Source organism: Myotis davidii, unplaced genomic scaffold (assembly GCF_000327345.1).
Source record: "Myotis davidii unplaced genomic scaffold, ASM32734v1 scaffold156, whole genome shotgun sequence".
Lineage (NCBI taxonomy): Eukaryota > Metazoa > Chordata > Mammalia > Chiroptera > Vespertilionidae > Myotis > Myotis davidii.
Genome location: NW_006288633.1, coordinates 178,400 through 195,414, shown reverse-complemented (window position 1 = coordinate 195,414; position 17,015 = coordinate 178,400). Strand labels below are relative to the sequence as shown.

The following is a 17,015-nucleotide window of genomic DNA, read 5'->3' as shown; positions in this document are numbered from 1 at the left end:
CCTTTCGCCTCCCTGCATTGTGCCTACATATGCAAATTAACCGCCATCTTGTTGGCAGTTAACTGCCAATCTTAGTTGGCAGTTAATTTGCATATAGCCCTGATTAGCCAATGAAAAGGGTATCCTCATACGCCAATTACCATTTTTCTCTTTTATTAGTGTAGATATATGTTTGGTAAGTGCGGTATCATTAGCGCAATCTATTTACCAAAGAAGGAAAGAAAGAAAAACCAAAGTATTTTTATAATTGTTATATTATTTTGCTGCCAAAATAAGTTTGCTAAAAATGTATGTATAAAAAACCACTTTAGCATCTTAGAATCACATTTGTTCTAATGGACCTTAGTTAAATATTTTAAATTTTGACAAGTATTTATATAAGATCTAATGTTTTATCAAATAAATATTTCTAAATACTTGCATTTTAAATTTTTTTCAAATTGTGTTCCATTTTTATAAAAGTAAGTAAACAGCCCTGGCCAGTTTTGCTCAGTGGATAGAGCAGTGTCCTGCAGACTGAAGGGTCAAGGGTTCAATTCTTGATCCCTGGCTCCCTCCGGGCGCATGCAGTAGACAGCCAATCAATGTGTCTCTTTCATATCAATGTTTCTGTTTCTCTGTCTCTTCCCTCCCACTCTCTCTAAAGAAATCAGTGAAAAAATATTCTCAGGTGAGGGTTAACAACAAAAAAAATAAGTAAACACAAAACATAGCTGTATTATCTACCTGTACATCTAACTGCATTCTAAAACTTTGAAGAACATTCACCAAACTGACAAGAATAGTTATCTCTATGGATGATAGTCACTTGGGGATGAGATGGTAGATCGATAAGTAAAAATATTATGCCTTGGGGGAAGGGTATTCTACGTATTTGATAGAGAAAATATCCATGTTTTGCTTGTATAATTAAGAATTGACTCTCCTAAGTGTCTCCTAATAACCTATTCTACACTGAAGACAGATCTACATTTTTAAACTCACTCATTTATTTATTACTTGCCTCCTCAGCACCTCCCCCCAGCTGGCCATGCCCTCAATGGGCCCCCACCACCCTGATTGGCCCACAGCCCCTCCCCCCACCTGGCCCCACTCCAAATCGGCCCCCTTACCTCAATCAGGGGCACTGCCGGCTGGCCAACCACCCATTGCCCCTCACCCAGGCCACTGGCCCCCGATTGGCACCCCCACCTACCCCATTTGGTGGTGAGGCTGGCCAGCCCACAGCCCCTCCCAATGACCAGCCCGGCCCCAATCAGCTCCCCAACCCCAATCAGGGGCGGGGCCCACCAGCAATTGCCCACAGCCCCTTCCCCCAGCCAGCCCAGCCCTGATCCAGGCTGTGATCGGGCCTAATCCAGGCAGACCAACCAGCCTGCCTCCCACCATCTCCTCCTCCTGACAGGCCCAGCCCCGATCTGGCCTGATTGGGGCCAGGCTGGCCGGACCCCACCTGTGCACAAATTCATGCACTGGGCCTCTAGTCTATATATACAAAAGCCTAAGTGACCGTTACAGTGGAACAACCAGTTGCTATGGTGCGCACTGCCATTTGGGGGTGGGGGGGCAAACACTCAATGCAGGATCTGCCCCCTGGTGGTCAGTGCACTCCTACAGGTGGAGTGCCACTCAGTTAGAAGCTGAGCAGTGGCAGCGGGCCAGGATGAGTGTGAGCAACATGGCGCCTGGCCCCAGTTCAGGCTTCTTCCTGGCTGCCTGCCCCTTGGAGAACTGCTACATCCTTCGGGAGATGTCCAACTGCCGGCTTAGGCCTGATACCCGCAGGCCAGGCTGAGATCGGGCCTAAACTGGCAGTCAGACATCCCCTGAGGAGTCCTGAATTGTGAGAGTGCGCAGGCCAGGCTGATGCTCAATCAGGAGGAGGGAGTGGGTGGCGCACACTATAGCCTAGGGATCCCAGGAACTGCAAGCCTAGAGCTTGCTTTCCAATAAAAAAAATTGGAAAAAGACAAAGCGGCTGGATGCTGCCGCCCTGGGAAGAGCGACTCCAGGAGGAAAAAGCCTCCCCAGGCCCCACCCGGCCTGGCTGGTGTGCCTCGAAGGACCACACACCAACCTTGGCGGTGGCCCCCATTCCACTGCCCCTTGGTCCTGCGGCTCACGGCCACTGGTGAGGTGCAGGAAGCACAGCCCCTCTGACTCCAAAGCCGGTCACTCCGATAGCTGCTCCCCATCCCGCTCCACAGTGGCTCAGCACTCCGGGCCCATGCCGCATCAGCTCCGGCTTCCAGCTTCCTGCCTGCCCCTTCGTATACTATGTTAAGTCAGGGGCATGGCTTCGGTCTCCCTGGCCAGTAGCGCCACAGCACAGCCAGAGAGTGGCAGGACACAGCCACCAGCATTGACTGGGATTGATTTGGCCATGTGACCGACATCATGTGCAGTTACACTGCATGTTTACATTTGTAGGGAAGCAGGGCAGCCTGCTCCTGCTGCCCAGGCCACCTTCTAGACCAGTGGTTCTCAACCTGCACTATACTTTAATTATGTTTAATTTGTAACAATGAAATTGGGGGTCACCACAACATGAGGAACTGTATTAAAGGGTCGCAGCATTAGGAAGGTTGAGAACCACTGTTCTAGACTAAGAAAGGCCCACTGATCTCTGTGTTTCTCCTGCCGTCTGGAATCAAAACCTCTTGGGGATGAATGATCCCATCAATGTCCCCAAAACATACTCAGTGTCACTGTCACAGACATTCCCAGTCATTACAGCCCGTTCCTCAGCCCGCAGTGCCATGCTCCATCCACTGCCCCTCCTCAACTGTCATCCCCCGAGGACCACCTTATGTTATCCTATCTGAAATGTAAGCAAGATCTCAAATGCTCCCGTCCTTTTTTTTTTCAATAGTGCCCTTGCCCTGCCTTTCTTCCTCTAAAAACCTTACATTTTAAAAATATATATTTGATTGATTTCAGAGAGGGAAATAGAGATAGAAACATCAATGATAGAGAATTATATTGGCTGCCTCTAAAAACCTTACATTTTAAAAATATATATTTGATTGATTTCAGAGAGGGAAATAGAGATAGAAACATCAATGATAGAGAATCATTGATTGGCTGCCTCCTGCACATTCCAAACTGGGGATCGAAATCTCTTGTGGCCTTTTCCCCCCGGCCAGCAGGCCACGATCGGCGGTGGTGAGGGCAGGAGGAGGGAAACCGGATCGACCCTGATCACCAGCCAGGCTTAGGGACCCCACCCATGCACAAATTTCTTGCACCAGGCTTCTACTTTAGTATAAACAATGAAAAAGACATACATGGTCCTGTTCTTCTCAAGAGTTAATATTCTAGCTGGGGCAAGTTTTTCTAAGATCCAAATCCATTTATCCAATTTCTAAACCTCTTCACCTGCCCCAAGACAATTCAGAGTCAACTAATCTAAGGCCAGACTCATTTTCCCAGCACAACTGGCTACTCCTGTATTTTTTTACCTATTCATTGCACTAAGAAGGAAATCCTGAGAGTCATAAGCTATTCCTCTTCCTCATCCTCACAGCCAATGAGACTCTTAAGTCCTGTCATGCTAGTTTTAAAATTTCTCTTAAATCTATCCTTGCTTTCTCTTTGTTGGCACTACAATGAAGGTTCTCACAGTTTCCATCTGTAGTACCATCCTAATGGCCTTATCTATTGTTTTCTCCCCTGGATATCTACCTACTTTTACTCCAACCTTCATGCTAATATCAGAAATATCTAACAAATCTGATTAAAATAGTTTGATTCTCTATCACAAAGAGGAAAATTTTCAGTATCCATAATGTCTCAAGATCCTTCACAACTTGATCCCAAGCTGTCTTTCCAGCCTCCTCTCTCGTTACTTCTTCCCCATTTTTTACTTCAACCACAGTAAACTTATTATTGTTTTCAAAAATATTATGCCTCTTACACCTCTATTTCTTTCCTTCTCAAGGGAATGCCCTATATTTCCCCTATGAAAGTTTTCTTCGCACTGTCCTTCTGCCCTTACGGCATATTGTAATTTCTCCTACAGACCAGGTTGAAGGACTACAGTGGAAGCCATCAGGCAAAGTTAATGGCTTCCATTGCAGAGATCGTATTTTTCCTTTAATATGTTTTTGTTGATTTTCTTTTTTTTTTTTTTAGAGACAGAAGAAGGGCGAGGGAGAGTGAGAAACATTAATCGGTTACCTCCATATGCACCCCTACTGGGTATCAAACCAGCAAACTGGGTATGTGCTCTGACTGGGAATCAAACCAGCAACCTTTTGGTACACAGGATAATGCTCAACCAACTGTGCCACAGCAGGCAGGGCTTGCTTTTTTTTTTGCTTTTGCTTTTTTTCTCCTAATATTTAGCACATTTCTTACTATGTCTGGCATATAGTAAAAACTAAATAAATATTTGTGAAATTAGCTAACTGTGGAATTCTGCTTTGAAGCATAAAAGTATAAACTAGGATTCAAGAGCAGTGGAATTTATTAAACATTTCTTATTTAATTCTTAGATTTTATGCTGCATGTGTAGTTCTTGGGCTGCAGTATTTACATGAACACAAAATTGTTTATAGGTAAGTGAAGTTTTGATGCTTAATGGCTTACTTTGGTGTGTATTAGAACTAAAGATAATTAAGAAGGATATTTTGTGTTTAATCAGCTTCTTAATTTTCTCTTTTATATGATAAGTGACCTCGCAAAAGTTAAATTCCAGTTTTGAAAGACATGGTTAACACAGTAATTATATGATGGACCTCTTTGTTCCTGAACCTCTGCCCATTATGTAATTACAGTAGTCAAATTATGAGTTGGCCTCTGATAACACAATTCACCAACAATATTCATCCTGGTGAATATTTTTTTTAAATATATTTTTTTATTGATTTCAGAGAGGAAGGGAGAAGGATAGAAAGAAACATCAATGATGAGAGAGAATCATTGATCGGCTGCCTCCTGCACGCCCCCCACTGGAGATTGAGCCCACAACCCAGGCATGTGCCCTTGGCCGGAATTGAACCTAGGACCCTTCAGTCCACAGGCCGACGTTCTATCCACTGAGCCAAACCAGCTAGGGCATCCTGGTGAATATTTTACATTCAACTTCAGAAAACTTCTGTAAAACTAGTACTACTCAAAATGTTTTCATTGTACCAGAGTGCAAAGCATCACCTGCTGCTTCATTAAGTCTTGCTGTCAACTAAACAGTGTATTTTGGTGACAACTTATTTATGTCTGGTGCAGGATCCTTATCAAATTGCAGAACCAGAACAACTAGTTCATAGCCCAGCAACTAGTCTATGGGCCACACTTTGAATAGCATTGCTCTAGACCAGCAATTTTCAAACTTTTTCATCTCGTGGCACTCATACACTAATTACTAAAATTCTACGGCACACCAAAAAATATATTTTTGCTGATCTGAATAATTTTGATTCATTCATATCAGATGGCTATTGTTGTGTTGACTGTTGTCATTTTTTTATTGACAATCTAAGGGAAAAGAGGTTAGTGCCCTGACTAAACAATCAAATATTGCATGCTTTAAAAATTCTTGCGGCACACCACTGGAAAATCGCTGCTTTGGAGTAGACATTTGGAAAGCCAGTCAGAATTAGGAGACTATAAACATTAGTTTACTCAAACTTCTAACAATATTTTCCAGGTAAGGGTATCCTCATGGTCCTGTTTTCCTCACAGGATAAACTGTTTTTAACTTAATTTGTAATCATTTAGTATGGATAGATAGCTTTCTCTTTATTTTGAATTATTCTCTTAGAAAGTTAAACCTGCCCCCTAACACCTTCTTTGTACTGTTAGACATTTCTTTTTTATGGATGGTGTACAGGCAAATGCTTAAACTCCTTTCAGGTTTTTAAGTATATATTTAAATAGAGAAAACATTCTTTATTAAATACATTCTTCTTATTCTATATAATGAAAATTATTCAGAAACTATATTATGTAGAGTAATACATTTTTCAAAGAAAGAAAAATCAGTGTTTCTAATATAGTATTTAAATCTCAAAGCACAATTTGAAAAAGTTGTTTTTAGCAAAGAGAAAGTATGGCTCCTAATGAAATGAATTTTTTACTACATTTTCTACTTATTTTATTGATTTTTTTATTTGCATTTTTTTAATCCTGAACAGAGATTTGAAATTGGATAACTTATTGCTAGATACAGAAGGCTTTGTGAAAATTGCTGATTTTGGCCTTTGCAAAGAAGGTAATTAGACATTTTAAAGTTTCTTTTTTTAATATATTACTATTCCTTTGTACTTTGGTAGTTTTCAAGTTTGTCTATGGAAAGTAGAATGTATTTTTAACTTAATTTATTCTTTATTAAAACATTATGGATTATTCATATAACCTAATTGTCACATATTAAGAATTCTGTGGGTATGAATAAAGTTAGGTTTTCAGAAGTCAGAGTATAAAACAAAGATTCTCTTTGTATGATTAATAATTCTATCACAATTCTATAAAAACATTGGTTAAGCACCAAACTTTTCACTATGGTGGGACTATAGAGTGAATTAAATGAACCTAATAATTTCTCTTTAGCTTCTTAAAACTTTTAACACTTTTAAATAGGAAAAATATATATCAAGAACCCTTTCTATATATTCAAGAGTAAATAAATAAGTAAACTGAGGAAATTTGAATCAGAGGTAGCATAAGGAAGTGTACAGAGCTTGGACTTAAGTACCAGATAGTCTTAGGTTTTGTTTGTTTGTTTTTTTAAATACATTTTATTGATTTTTTATAGAGAGGAAGGGAGAGAGACAGAGAGTTAGAAACATCAATGAGAGAGAAACATCGATCAGCTGCCTCCTGCACATCTCCTACTGGGGATGTGCCTGCAACCCAGGTACATGCCCTTGACCGGAATCGAACCGGGGACCTTTCAGTCCGCAGGCCGACGCTCTATCCACTGAGCCAAACTGGCTTCGGCAAGATAGTCTTAGGTTTTGAATCCTAGTTCTGCTACTTATTTGCTCTGTATCTTTGGAGGAGTTTTAACCTCATTGAGTATTTCCTCAGTTATAAAATAAATGTAATCATCCTTGTTTAGGAGTATTTTGAGAATTGGAGATAAGTATGTGACACAGTGCTTACTTAATATATGGTAAATAGGTATTCTTTCTTATCTTTACATTTAATACATTGTATTGTAAGGAACATTATCTGCCTGCCCCTCCACATTGGTAGCTTCTTATTTCTTATTCAGCTTTGTTTCTATAGCATATAATATAGTGCTTGGCACATCTTAAGTATTCAGTGAATGTTCAGTTAATAAGTAGTTAGATGATGCCCTGGCAGGTGTTGCAGTGGTTAGAGCATCAACCTGTACACTAGAGGGACACAGGTTCGATTCCAGGTCCAGGGCACATACCTTGGTTGCAGGTTCCATCCCTGCCACCAGTTGGGGCATGTGTGTGAGGCAACCAATTGATGTGTTTCTCTCACATCAATGTCTGCCTGTCTGTCTGTCTGACACTCTCTCTCTCTCTCTCTTCCTCCCTCCCCCTCTTCTCTCTCTCTCTTTCTCTCTCTCTCTCTCTCTCTCTCGCTCTCTCTCTCTCTCTGTCTCTCTCTCAGAATCAATGGAAAAAATGCCCTCACTCTTTGGGTAGGATTAAAAATAATAAGTAGTTACATGAATGAATGAATGAATGAATGAATGAATGAATGAATGAAAGAACAGATGAACTTTGTGAGTATATGCCCATTAGTTACCCACTGACCTCCTAATTACTGAGTTCAATAAAATTGTTTTCTCCTACTGGACTTCTCTGAATTGAACAATGTTGATTTAAATAATTTTGTTCTTTGGCATCTGCCCTTAGACCATTGCTCTTCACTGCTAATTTTTAACTAGCAATTATATATTAATGATCCTCAAATCTATTATTTCCCTTCCTAACATATATATTCAGCTGTCTACTAGACAGCTGTACCTGAATACTCAATAAGTATCTTAAATGCTATATATATTTAAAAAAATAGTTACTTTTCCTTAGAGAGTTTAATTCATAGTTGATGGTGCCACAGTCCTCTCAGTCTCCCAGTTTGAAAATGTGGAATTATCCTGAACTCTGTCCTCTTCTCTACTCTCCATATCTAGTTAGTCATCAAATTGTGTTGACATCTGTATATATTGGTTTTTCTCCAATTTCCTGTAAGCTCCTTAAAGACAAGAATTGTGCCTTACTCTCATTTTTATGTCCCCACCACGGCATGGATGCCAAGAATATAATAGGTATTCAGAAAGTATGTATTCAATAACCAGAATAAGTGTATATTTCTCATTGTCATAAAATAGATATAGCACATTATCATAGTAATAGCTAGCCATTTTTGAGCACTTACTATGTGCCAAGCACTTTGCTTCATATGCTGCATATCCAGTTAAATTATAACTATCTTATGAAAATTGGTAATACAGCAGAGGAAAACAGGCTTTGAGGTAAGACAACTTTCCCATGCTCTCATGGCTAACAAGTGGCAAAGCTGGTTTTTAAACTCACATCTTTATGACTCCAGAGCCTGATGTTAACTACTTACATGGAGTCCTACCAATTTAAATTCTTAGGTAATTGGCTTACTTTCAATTTCCTTTAAAGTTATCAGAATGAATGTAATGTAACTATGTTACTATAAGTGACATGATATACAGTATATGTATTACATGCAATATTAAGTATATGCATTATATGCAATATTAAGATTTTATAATATTGCCATTTAAAAATTAAGGGGGAAAAGTTAGAGTAGTTTTATGCAAAAAGTATAACATATTTTAGTTGTGTGACCAGGGCACAGAATAAAAATAACGAAATTAGTTCTGTTTCCATCTTTGTTAACTTTTTCCTAATCTTGGCCAAGGCATTTAAAAGGATTGTGTAGAACTTACGTATGTAGATATTATATCAACTCTTCTTACAAATAATATTTTTGAAGAAAAAGTAATATGACCAATGTTAAAGAAATTTGGCAAAAAATTTCTCACCCTTTAAGTCTTGGTCTTAACGGGCATAATTAAGTTAATCTCAAATAAAACTTAGTAAATGCAAACCTTTTCATATTTAGATTAAGGTCTTTTCATTTAAGTTCTTTCTTAAGAAAACAATTAGGAGCTTTTAATACTTCAGAATACATTGAGACATCTTCAATATGTAGAATGTATATTTGATTAAGTAAATTATGAGGAACATATGTTTGAAAACTAGTTAACTAAAAATATTAATACCATATCTCTATAATATGTGACATCTTTGGTGAACTCTTGATTTTCCAGGTGTTTGCTTTGTGGTATTTTCCAAATTATATTTAATTTTATTTTTATAATGAAGCAAATAAACTTACTAAAAAAGATTGAATTGAAAAAATGATAAAACTTGAAATTCACAGTCACTTGTGACTTGTAATGACAAGAAAGAGAAAATAAGTTAATAAAGTATGAAAGTCACTTTTACCCATTAATTAAATAATAAGGTTGCTATTTAGCATAGTTTTCTCAATACCAACTTTTAACATTTTCTTTAAAAGTCTTTGGTATATCTTGAGTTTGGTCACCATGCACTAATATTTAAATTTTACCTTTTTCAGGAATGGGATATGGAGATAGAACAAGCACATTTTGTGGCACTCCTGAATTTCTTGCCCCAGAAGTATTAACAGAAACATCTTATACAAGGGCTGTAGATTGGTGGGGCCTTGGTGTACTTATATATGAAATGCTTGTTGGAGAGGTAAGCAGTATAAAGTAGTGAGAAAGAAAAGAGGAAAGATGATTGAAAGAACAAAACATGTCATTTATAAAACTACTTAATATGTCTCATGCATAAATGGAACTTAAGTTTCATAAATATTTATAGTGTACTAATAATTGCCTATGATTCTGTATTACCTTCATTGTCTTTTTTACATTTTTATGTCATCTGTGGAATGCATTACCAGTATTTTGAAAATAGTTTCTTATATTTTGGTATTGCTATGTTATGATTCTAAGATATAATATAACTGAATATAAGTCAGCTATACCTTAGTCAAAAACAAATGTTACTTTCAAAAACAGGATAGCAGAATTGAAAAGATTAACTTTCTAACTATTTTCTTTAGATTTAAGTTGATACATTTCTGGGGATAACTTAGTTGTTCACAGAAATTTTACCACTGAGGAAAGTGAATTATATGTAATAAATAAAGTAGTAGTAAGAGGCTAATCTGTTTTGTTATAAATTGTTGGATATGATAAATTAGGGTGGAATTGGGATAGAGTCCATATTTAGATAAGTAATTGAAAACTACTTAGAGAATCTTGATGATCTCAAGATGCAAGAAAAATTATCTTATTGGATTGGTTCATTGTTCTACAGTTTCTCTGGTGCCAACAACTTTTCTTGGCATGAATAAATGAACGAAGGAATGACCAAATTATTGAATGTCAGAAATTTCGAAAATTTTTCTCTGTGATTGTCATGTACCCGAACAAACAAATAAAATGATTTCAGTTCATCCAAACAACATTGGAGTGAATACTTGGAAAAGGAGGGAAAGAAATAAGCTAATTAAAAGGTTTATCATGTGCTAGGCACTATTCTGTGTGCTTTATAAATTTTAGCGTATTTAATTTTTCAGCAACCTTTAATAAGCTCAATGTTAATCTACATTCATTATCAGATACATAAATGGAAACAGAACTTGAGTAACTTGCTCAAAGTCTCACAGCTGTCATGGGGTAGAGCTTGGATTTTAAACCTGGTTGTCTGAAAACCATTATATTTTGCTACCTGCTAGATAGGGTATTGAAGCCACCCAATCTTGTTTCTGTCCTTAAGACTGATGGTTCAGAACTAAATTTTTTACCTCTATTTAGAAAAGGTGCTGTATGCTGTTTTAGGATTGAAAGATATATTTTATCCCTAATCCTGGGTGGTCTTTACTTTCTAAGAGAGCCAGAGTATGTATTCATCGTAGTTGTTTCTGTAAACTCTGGCATACTTGAAATCCCTTTTGAACGTAACATATTTGTTGCTTTGTGTTTTTTTAAGTATATCATTCAGATACATATGAAATTTAATTAAGTTACTAAAAATTATATGCTTGCTTAAAATTTACCCCTCCATATTAGAGATGACGTGCAAAAAATATAAGTTTATTACAAAATAATAGAATTAAGAGCAAGTTGATTATACTTCCTCCATTTCTAAAGTGACTGGAGGATTGGCAGTGAACAAGTGAGGAAGCTACTGTTCCATATTTTTTTTAAAAGAGCTTCTAATTAATTAAGACAATGGAGCTATCTATTCCTTCTGAATTGCTTTTTGAAATTCCATTTATTTTTAACACCTCCATAAGAGGATAGTTGGGAAAAGAGCTAAATTTAAAACTCATCAGTATGCTTTATAATTTTATAGCATTGGTGAAATTTTAGCAATCACATTTTTTAAACTATTATAAGAGTGAGGTTTGGCTAAAGTTTATATCTAATTTCTCTATCATTTACAAATAATTGAAAACTCCCTGAACATATCCTGCATATTCAAATTTGTATTTGAAAAATTTTTAAAATCTTTATTTTTGAAAGTGTTACAGATGTCCCCTTTTTCCCTGCTACTGACCCCTCCTAGCCTGCCTCTGCCTTCCCCCCCAGCCCCCCACCCCCAGGCCTTCACCACCCTATTGTCTGTGTTCATGGATTATACATGCAAGTTCTTTGGTTGATCTCTTCCCATCCACCCCTTCTTCCCTCTGAGATCCAGCAGCCTGTTTCATGCTTCTATGTCTCTGGATCTATTTTGTTCATTAGATTCCACATATGAGGGAGATCATGTGATACTTGTTTTGGAATTTTCTTTGTATTTGTACAAGTTTTGAGGACTGGAAAGACTACAGAAATAAACTAATGAATGTACCAGGTTTCCTTTCCCTCTGCCAAGTGGGGTATCACAGAAGTAACCTTACATACTGGAGTTAGATGCTTGACATCTGAACAGATAATTGCATTTTTACATGTGTTTAAAACACATTTGTTGTTAGCTTATAATCTATTTGAAGAAACAAAGAACTTTAACATCTTAACAAATATGAAGATAAACTTTTACTTATAGAATGACATTTTAAACACAAAGTTGACTGATCAAGTCAACAAAAGTGCTTTGTATTACCACTTGAAGTTCTGATTGCAAATCCTTGTGAAATAGAATTTTTCCCTGACTTACCTCCATTCCTGAAACAAATTATATTGTCCCATATACTAGGTATTTGATTTATGTATTTTGAATGAGTGAATGAATAAACTAAAGTTTTGATAACTGAAAAGTTTGAAATTACCTTAGATATGCACAGTAGGATAGGCAGTTCAGCTTTAGGAAGTTGGGTTCTGAATTCATTTTCACAGATTCCTCAGGTCAAAGATCCCTCTTACTCCACTGATACTTGGAATTGCTGCTTGGTTCTTTAATATCTTATAGGAAGCAAGCAATCAATTCTAAACCATCTGAAATTCTGAGGTGATAAGCCATATTGTATAACTACATTTTCAGCATGGTTGAGAGTTTTTTTCTTTGTATATCAAAGAGTCATTATTGTCATTCTGAGTAATAATTTTAATACTCTGCTGCTTACTGAAATGCCCCAAGATCTGTTGTGTATAGAGCATAAAGTATGCCTGGGAATAGGTAATTTTTTCTCTTAATTTTGTTGGCAACTGCTGCTTAGTGCAGTCATTATGTGACATCTGCAAATTTTCTAATTGTGTTTTGTAACTATTTAATACTGACTGTGAAATTCAAAGTATATCAATTGTGATCCATTTTCACAAACTGTACTTCCCTCCATAGTAACACTTACTACCATATTTACCTTACCCATTTTCTTCTGTCTTTCCACAATATTGAGCTTCTTAAAGATTGTTTATTATCTACATGTTTCCCACTATGTAGTAAGTACTTAAAAGATGTACTGTCTGGCTATATAAATGAGTGAAATAAAATGGGATAAAATTAAAAATTATACCAGAGACCTGAAATTCATGCACTAGGAGGGGGACGGGGGATCCCTCAGCGTGGCCTGCATCCTCTTGCAGTCCAGGAGCCCTCAGGGGATGTCCAGCTGCCAGCTTAGGCCCGCTCCCTGCACAGGACTAAGCCGGGAGTCAGACATCCTTAGCGCTGCCACGGAGGCGAAAGAGGTTACCACTGCTGTGCTTGCTAGCCATGAGCTCGACTCAGGGCTTCTGGCTACACGGTGCTCCCCCTGTGGGAGTGCACTGATCACCAGGGGGCAAGTCCTGTGCTGAGTGTCTGCCCCCTGGTGCTCAGTGCACTTCATAGCGACTGGTCGTTCCACAGTTCGGTCAATTTGCATATTAGCCTTTTATTATATAGGATGATTTGACCAAATTTGTTCAGGTCTGTGAAATAAATTTAAGAAATATTTCAGAAAGTATATGTAGTGTATCCTCTGGGCAATAGATATATATCTGTTGTAGCTTCTTTTGTCCTTGTTTGTTGGGCGTTTTGGTGGTGGCGTTTTATTTATGTGGTTTTTTGTTTTCTTTTGTTTTTCACTGCCTGGTTCTTGATTGTGCTTTGGATAGGTGATAAGTTTTCACTTTATTGAAAATTATTTTGACTTAAAGATATTTCTTCTAGTCTCCCTTTCCTGGTGATGATGAAGAGGAGGTTTTTGACAGTATTGTAAATGATGAAGTAAGGTATCCAAGGTTCTTATCTACAGAAGCCATTTCCATAATGAGAAGGGTAAGAATTAATGGTTTATAAACTATTTAAATTTTTTATATTGAAGGACATTTCCCTGTAGAACTCTAGAAGTTGTTTTCCAGTTCATAGTTGCATGGTTTAGACAAACACATACAAAAAGAAATCTAAATCTTTGTAGGTTATGAGAATATTTATCAGTGAAGTTGCTGGTTTTATTTTACTTTTTAACTTTATGTTGTGTTAGCTATTAAGAAGAAATCCCGAGAGGCGCCTTGGAGCTGGTGAGAAAGATGCAGAGGATGTAAAAAAACACCCATTTTTCCGAGTAAGTATGAAAGTTTAGAATTTTTTCTGAAACTATAGCCATTAGGAGTGGGAAACTAAACTGGACCTTTTATGTTTTGTAATTCAGCTAATTGATTGGAGTGCTCTGATGGACAAAAAAGTAAAACCGCCATTTGTACCTACCATTCGAGGGCGGGAAGATGTTAGTAACTTTGATGATGAATTTACCTCAGAAGCACCTATTCTGACTCCACCTCGAGAACCAAGGATACTTTCAGAAGAGGAGCAAGAAATGTTCAGAGATTTTGACTACATTGCTGATTGGTGTTAAGTTCCTACCCACTGTGAAACCAAGCAGACTGACTACAAGATGACCTCTTAAAAATAGCAACTCTTCATTTGCTCTCTGTGCCACCAGTAGCTTCTGAGTCTGTTTTTTTAAAACACATGAAGATTTGTTTTAAAGTACTTCTGATATCTTCTGAAAAGTAGCTTCTTGATGAATTCTCAATGTAAATCTGAGCACTGGAAACAGTTTCATGAAGTTTAAGCTGAATGAATATCAGGCGTGAAAATCTGTCACAGATGAATACTTTTGGATCAATAGTCTTTTTAAAAAAAAACAAATAATGCTCTTCTATAGTCCCTAGTTTGGCTATATGCCTGCCTTAAGTGGAAGGAAAATGAATCAATTAACTTCACTTAGCTGAATTTTTTAAATGAAAAAAGGGTTTGGGATGCTGTTACTAGTCAGACATGATTCTGTTTGAATAAGGCAAATACTCTTATTTTTTTAAAGAAATAACTGAAATATCAAAAAAAAAGTAGTGGTAGTTTGTGCACATTTTTAGGCCTTTTTTAATGAAATGAATTGATGTCTTGTTTTATAAATTTTTTATATTTATTAGGAGAAAACTTTTATTGCCTTATCTTTACCAACTGTGTAACAGAACCTCACAGCTTTTCAACAGAGCTACTTGCCAAACACTTGTTTATTAAACCATGAAATGAACAGGAACAATTAAACATCAGCATTTACTTAAAATTTTAAAAATGAGAAATTCTGATTAGCCTGAACCAAGATACTGTGTTAACCTGTATGCATTCCCAAAGTCTAAACACTCAGCATGTTCAGTCATACCTTCCTCCAAAATCAGTGAACTCATTAGTGCTTCTTTTGATATTCATTGTACATTTATCAACCTAGTTCATCTTGTTCTTGTGTCTACTGTAGAAGGGAACTATATCTTTGTTAAAACATAGGGGTTATCATTGTATACATGCTGTGAACATGTATATGTGCAAGTTGTAATGTATTCTATGTTGGTTTATTATTTAATTTCACTACTTCATCACTTTTGTACAGTGGCCAAGCAGACACCTCAAACTCCCGCATTTGTTAAGTGCATTTGTACATTTTAGGCCACTGGATCCAGATTTCATATTGGCAGTTACTAAGGGCAAAAGCAATATATTGTAACAGAATGTATAAATATTTTTGATAAAACAGTGTATATTTTATAAAAATTATAACACTAAAGCTGTACCTCAAAAGTCTCAAAAATAATTTGATCAAGTACTTTTTACAACTTTTCAGAGGATCCTTTCGTGGCTTTTTAATGCTCTTATAGGAAAGTCTTTTTGTAAGCCATGACTTTTCCACTTGCCTGGAGTTTTGGATATTTTTGTTTGTTCATTTGTTTTTCCCTTCTAGTCCATGACTTCATTGTTTTTCCTTAGTTCAAAAATAACATCTTTGATTCTGTGCTTAGCATATTAGGTTCATCATACCTCAGGAATAGCAAGTTATTAACTGAACATTCTGAATTAACCATTTAATCACAGTGATCTCATGTCTTAAAAACTGTTCAAGTTTAAATCATGAGAAACACGAAAGCAGAGATTAGAGTTGAAAACATTTATAAATATTTCATCCTTGCCAGAGGGTGTTGGCATGTTTTTGCTGTACTCTGAGAACAATTCAAATGGTTCAGAGATAATTCATATTTCCTTTCAAGTTGATTATTACCCAAGATCCTTTGGGGGATAATCTTCTAGAAGGAGCAATATGTTGTTTCAAGTTATTTTTAAATGCCAGTTGACTTTTGGTAAAGGACAATAGAGGATCTTAGCTTAATTGCCTGGCTTTAATTTAAACAGTATTAACACAACATTTTTAAAAAACACTAAATACTTTTGAGGTACAGTCTTTTCACCTTTTCAGGTTCTCAAATATGCATAAAAAGCAATGTCTAAATAGGCTTTTAGCATTAAAAACTGACAGCATTTTTGTAACTACACAATGTACAGAAATTTTTTTTTAATTAAAGCCAATCACTAAAAAAAATTAGAGGGCAGGGTATATTCACACCAGTAAGCTGAAGAAAGCACTAATTTTTTCTGTAGTTTTAAACATATATATATATATTTTAGTCAGATTTAAAATTTTTAAACTCTATAGAGTGTAAATATATTTTGCTATTACTGTATGTGTAAGTGACTGCTCAAGCACTTTGTGAGGAAATTAAAATATTTTAGAATGGTATACTATGCATTCATATGAAATGTGCCTTTAATTATGTCATTCTAAGAAAAAAGTGTTTTGCAGTCATAAATTACCACAGATGCACAAATTAAAGTTTAAATAGATTGCAATTTGTAACTTTGGTTTTAAGTATTATTTCTTTTTGAAAATTTTCCATTGATCCAAGTATGCGTTGGCTTTACTGTATTCACGATCTCAAAGACGTTAACTTTAGTTAGCCTTCTTGCAAGTACTTTTTGTCCTGGGGAAGCGCAAAATCATGAAGAGTCACAGCAAGTTGTTCTCTTCACTGACAATAATGGGCAAATTTTGCATCTTATTCCTGTAAGGTCAGTAGCATCTTCTATTCAATGGATATTGATGGAATGCCTTCTGTGTACTAGACACTGAGGATAAAAGGTAGGGGGGAAACATCAAAGTCTTCATAAATAAAGAACAGTATGCATTCATGCTAAAATGCAAGCACCATA

General features: G+C 36.6%; 1 protein-coding gene across 4 annotated transcripts in view; it reads left to right on the top strand.

The window, feature by feature from the left end:
* The window catches only part of PKN2 (protein kinase N2), a 102,303-nt gene extending 85,288 nt beyond the window's left edge, over positions 1–17,015 (top strand). For 3 of the 4 annotated variants that reach the window (XM_015562050.1, XM_015562051.1, XM_015562052.1), the window contains exons 17-22: positions 4,497–4,559; positions 6,135–6,211; positions 9,598–9,740; positions 13,647–13,754; positions 13,960–14,040; positions 14,128–15,258. In XM_015562050.1, coding sequence (XP_015417536.1) covers positions 4,497–4,559; positions 6,135–6,211; positions 9,598–9,740; positions 13,647–13,754; positions 13,960–14,040; positions 14,128–14,331 — 676 coding nt within the window. In that variant the 3' untranslated portion in view covers positions 14,332–15,258. Of the gene's footprint in view, positions 1–4,496; positions 4,560–6,134; positions 6,212–9,597; positions 9,741–13,646; positions 13,755–13,959; positions 14,041–14,127 lie in introns of all 4 variants that reach the window. The other variant, XM_006760794.2, reaches the window with a different exon arrangement.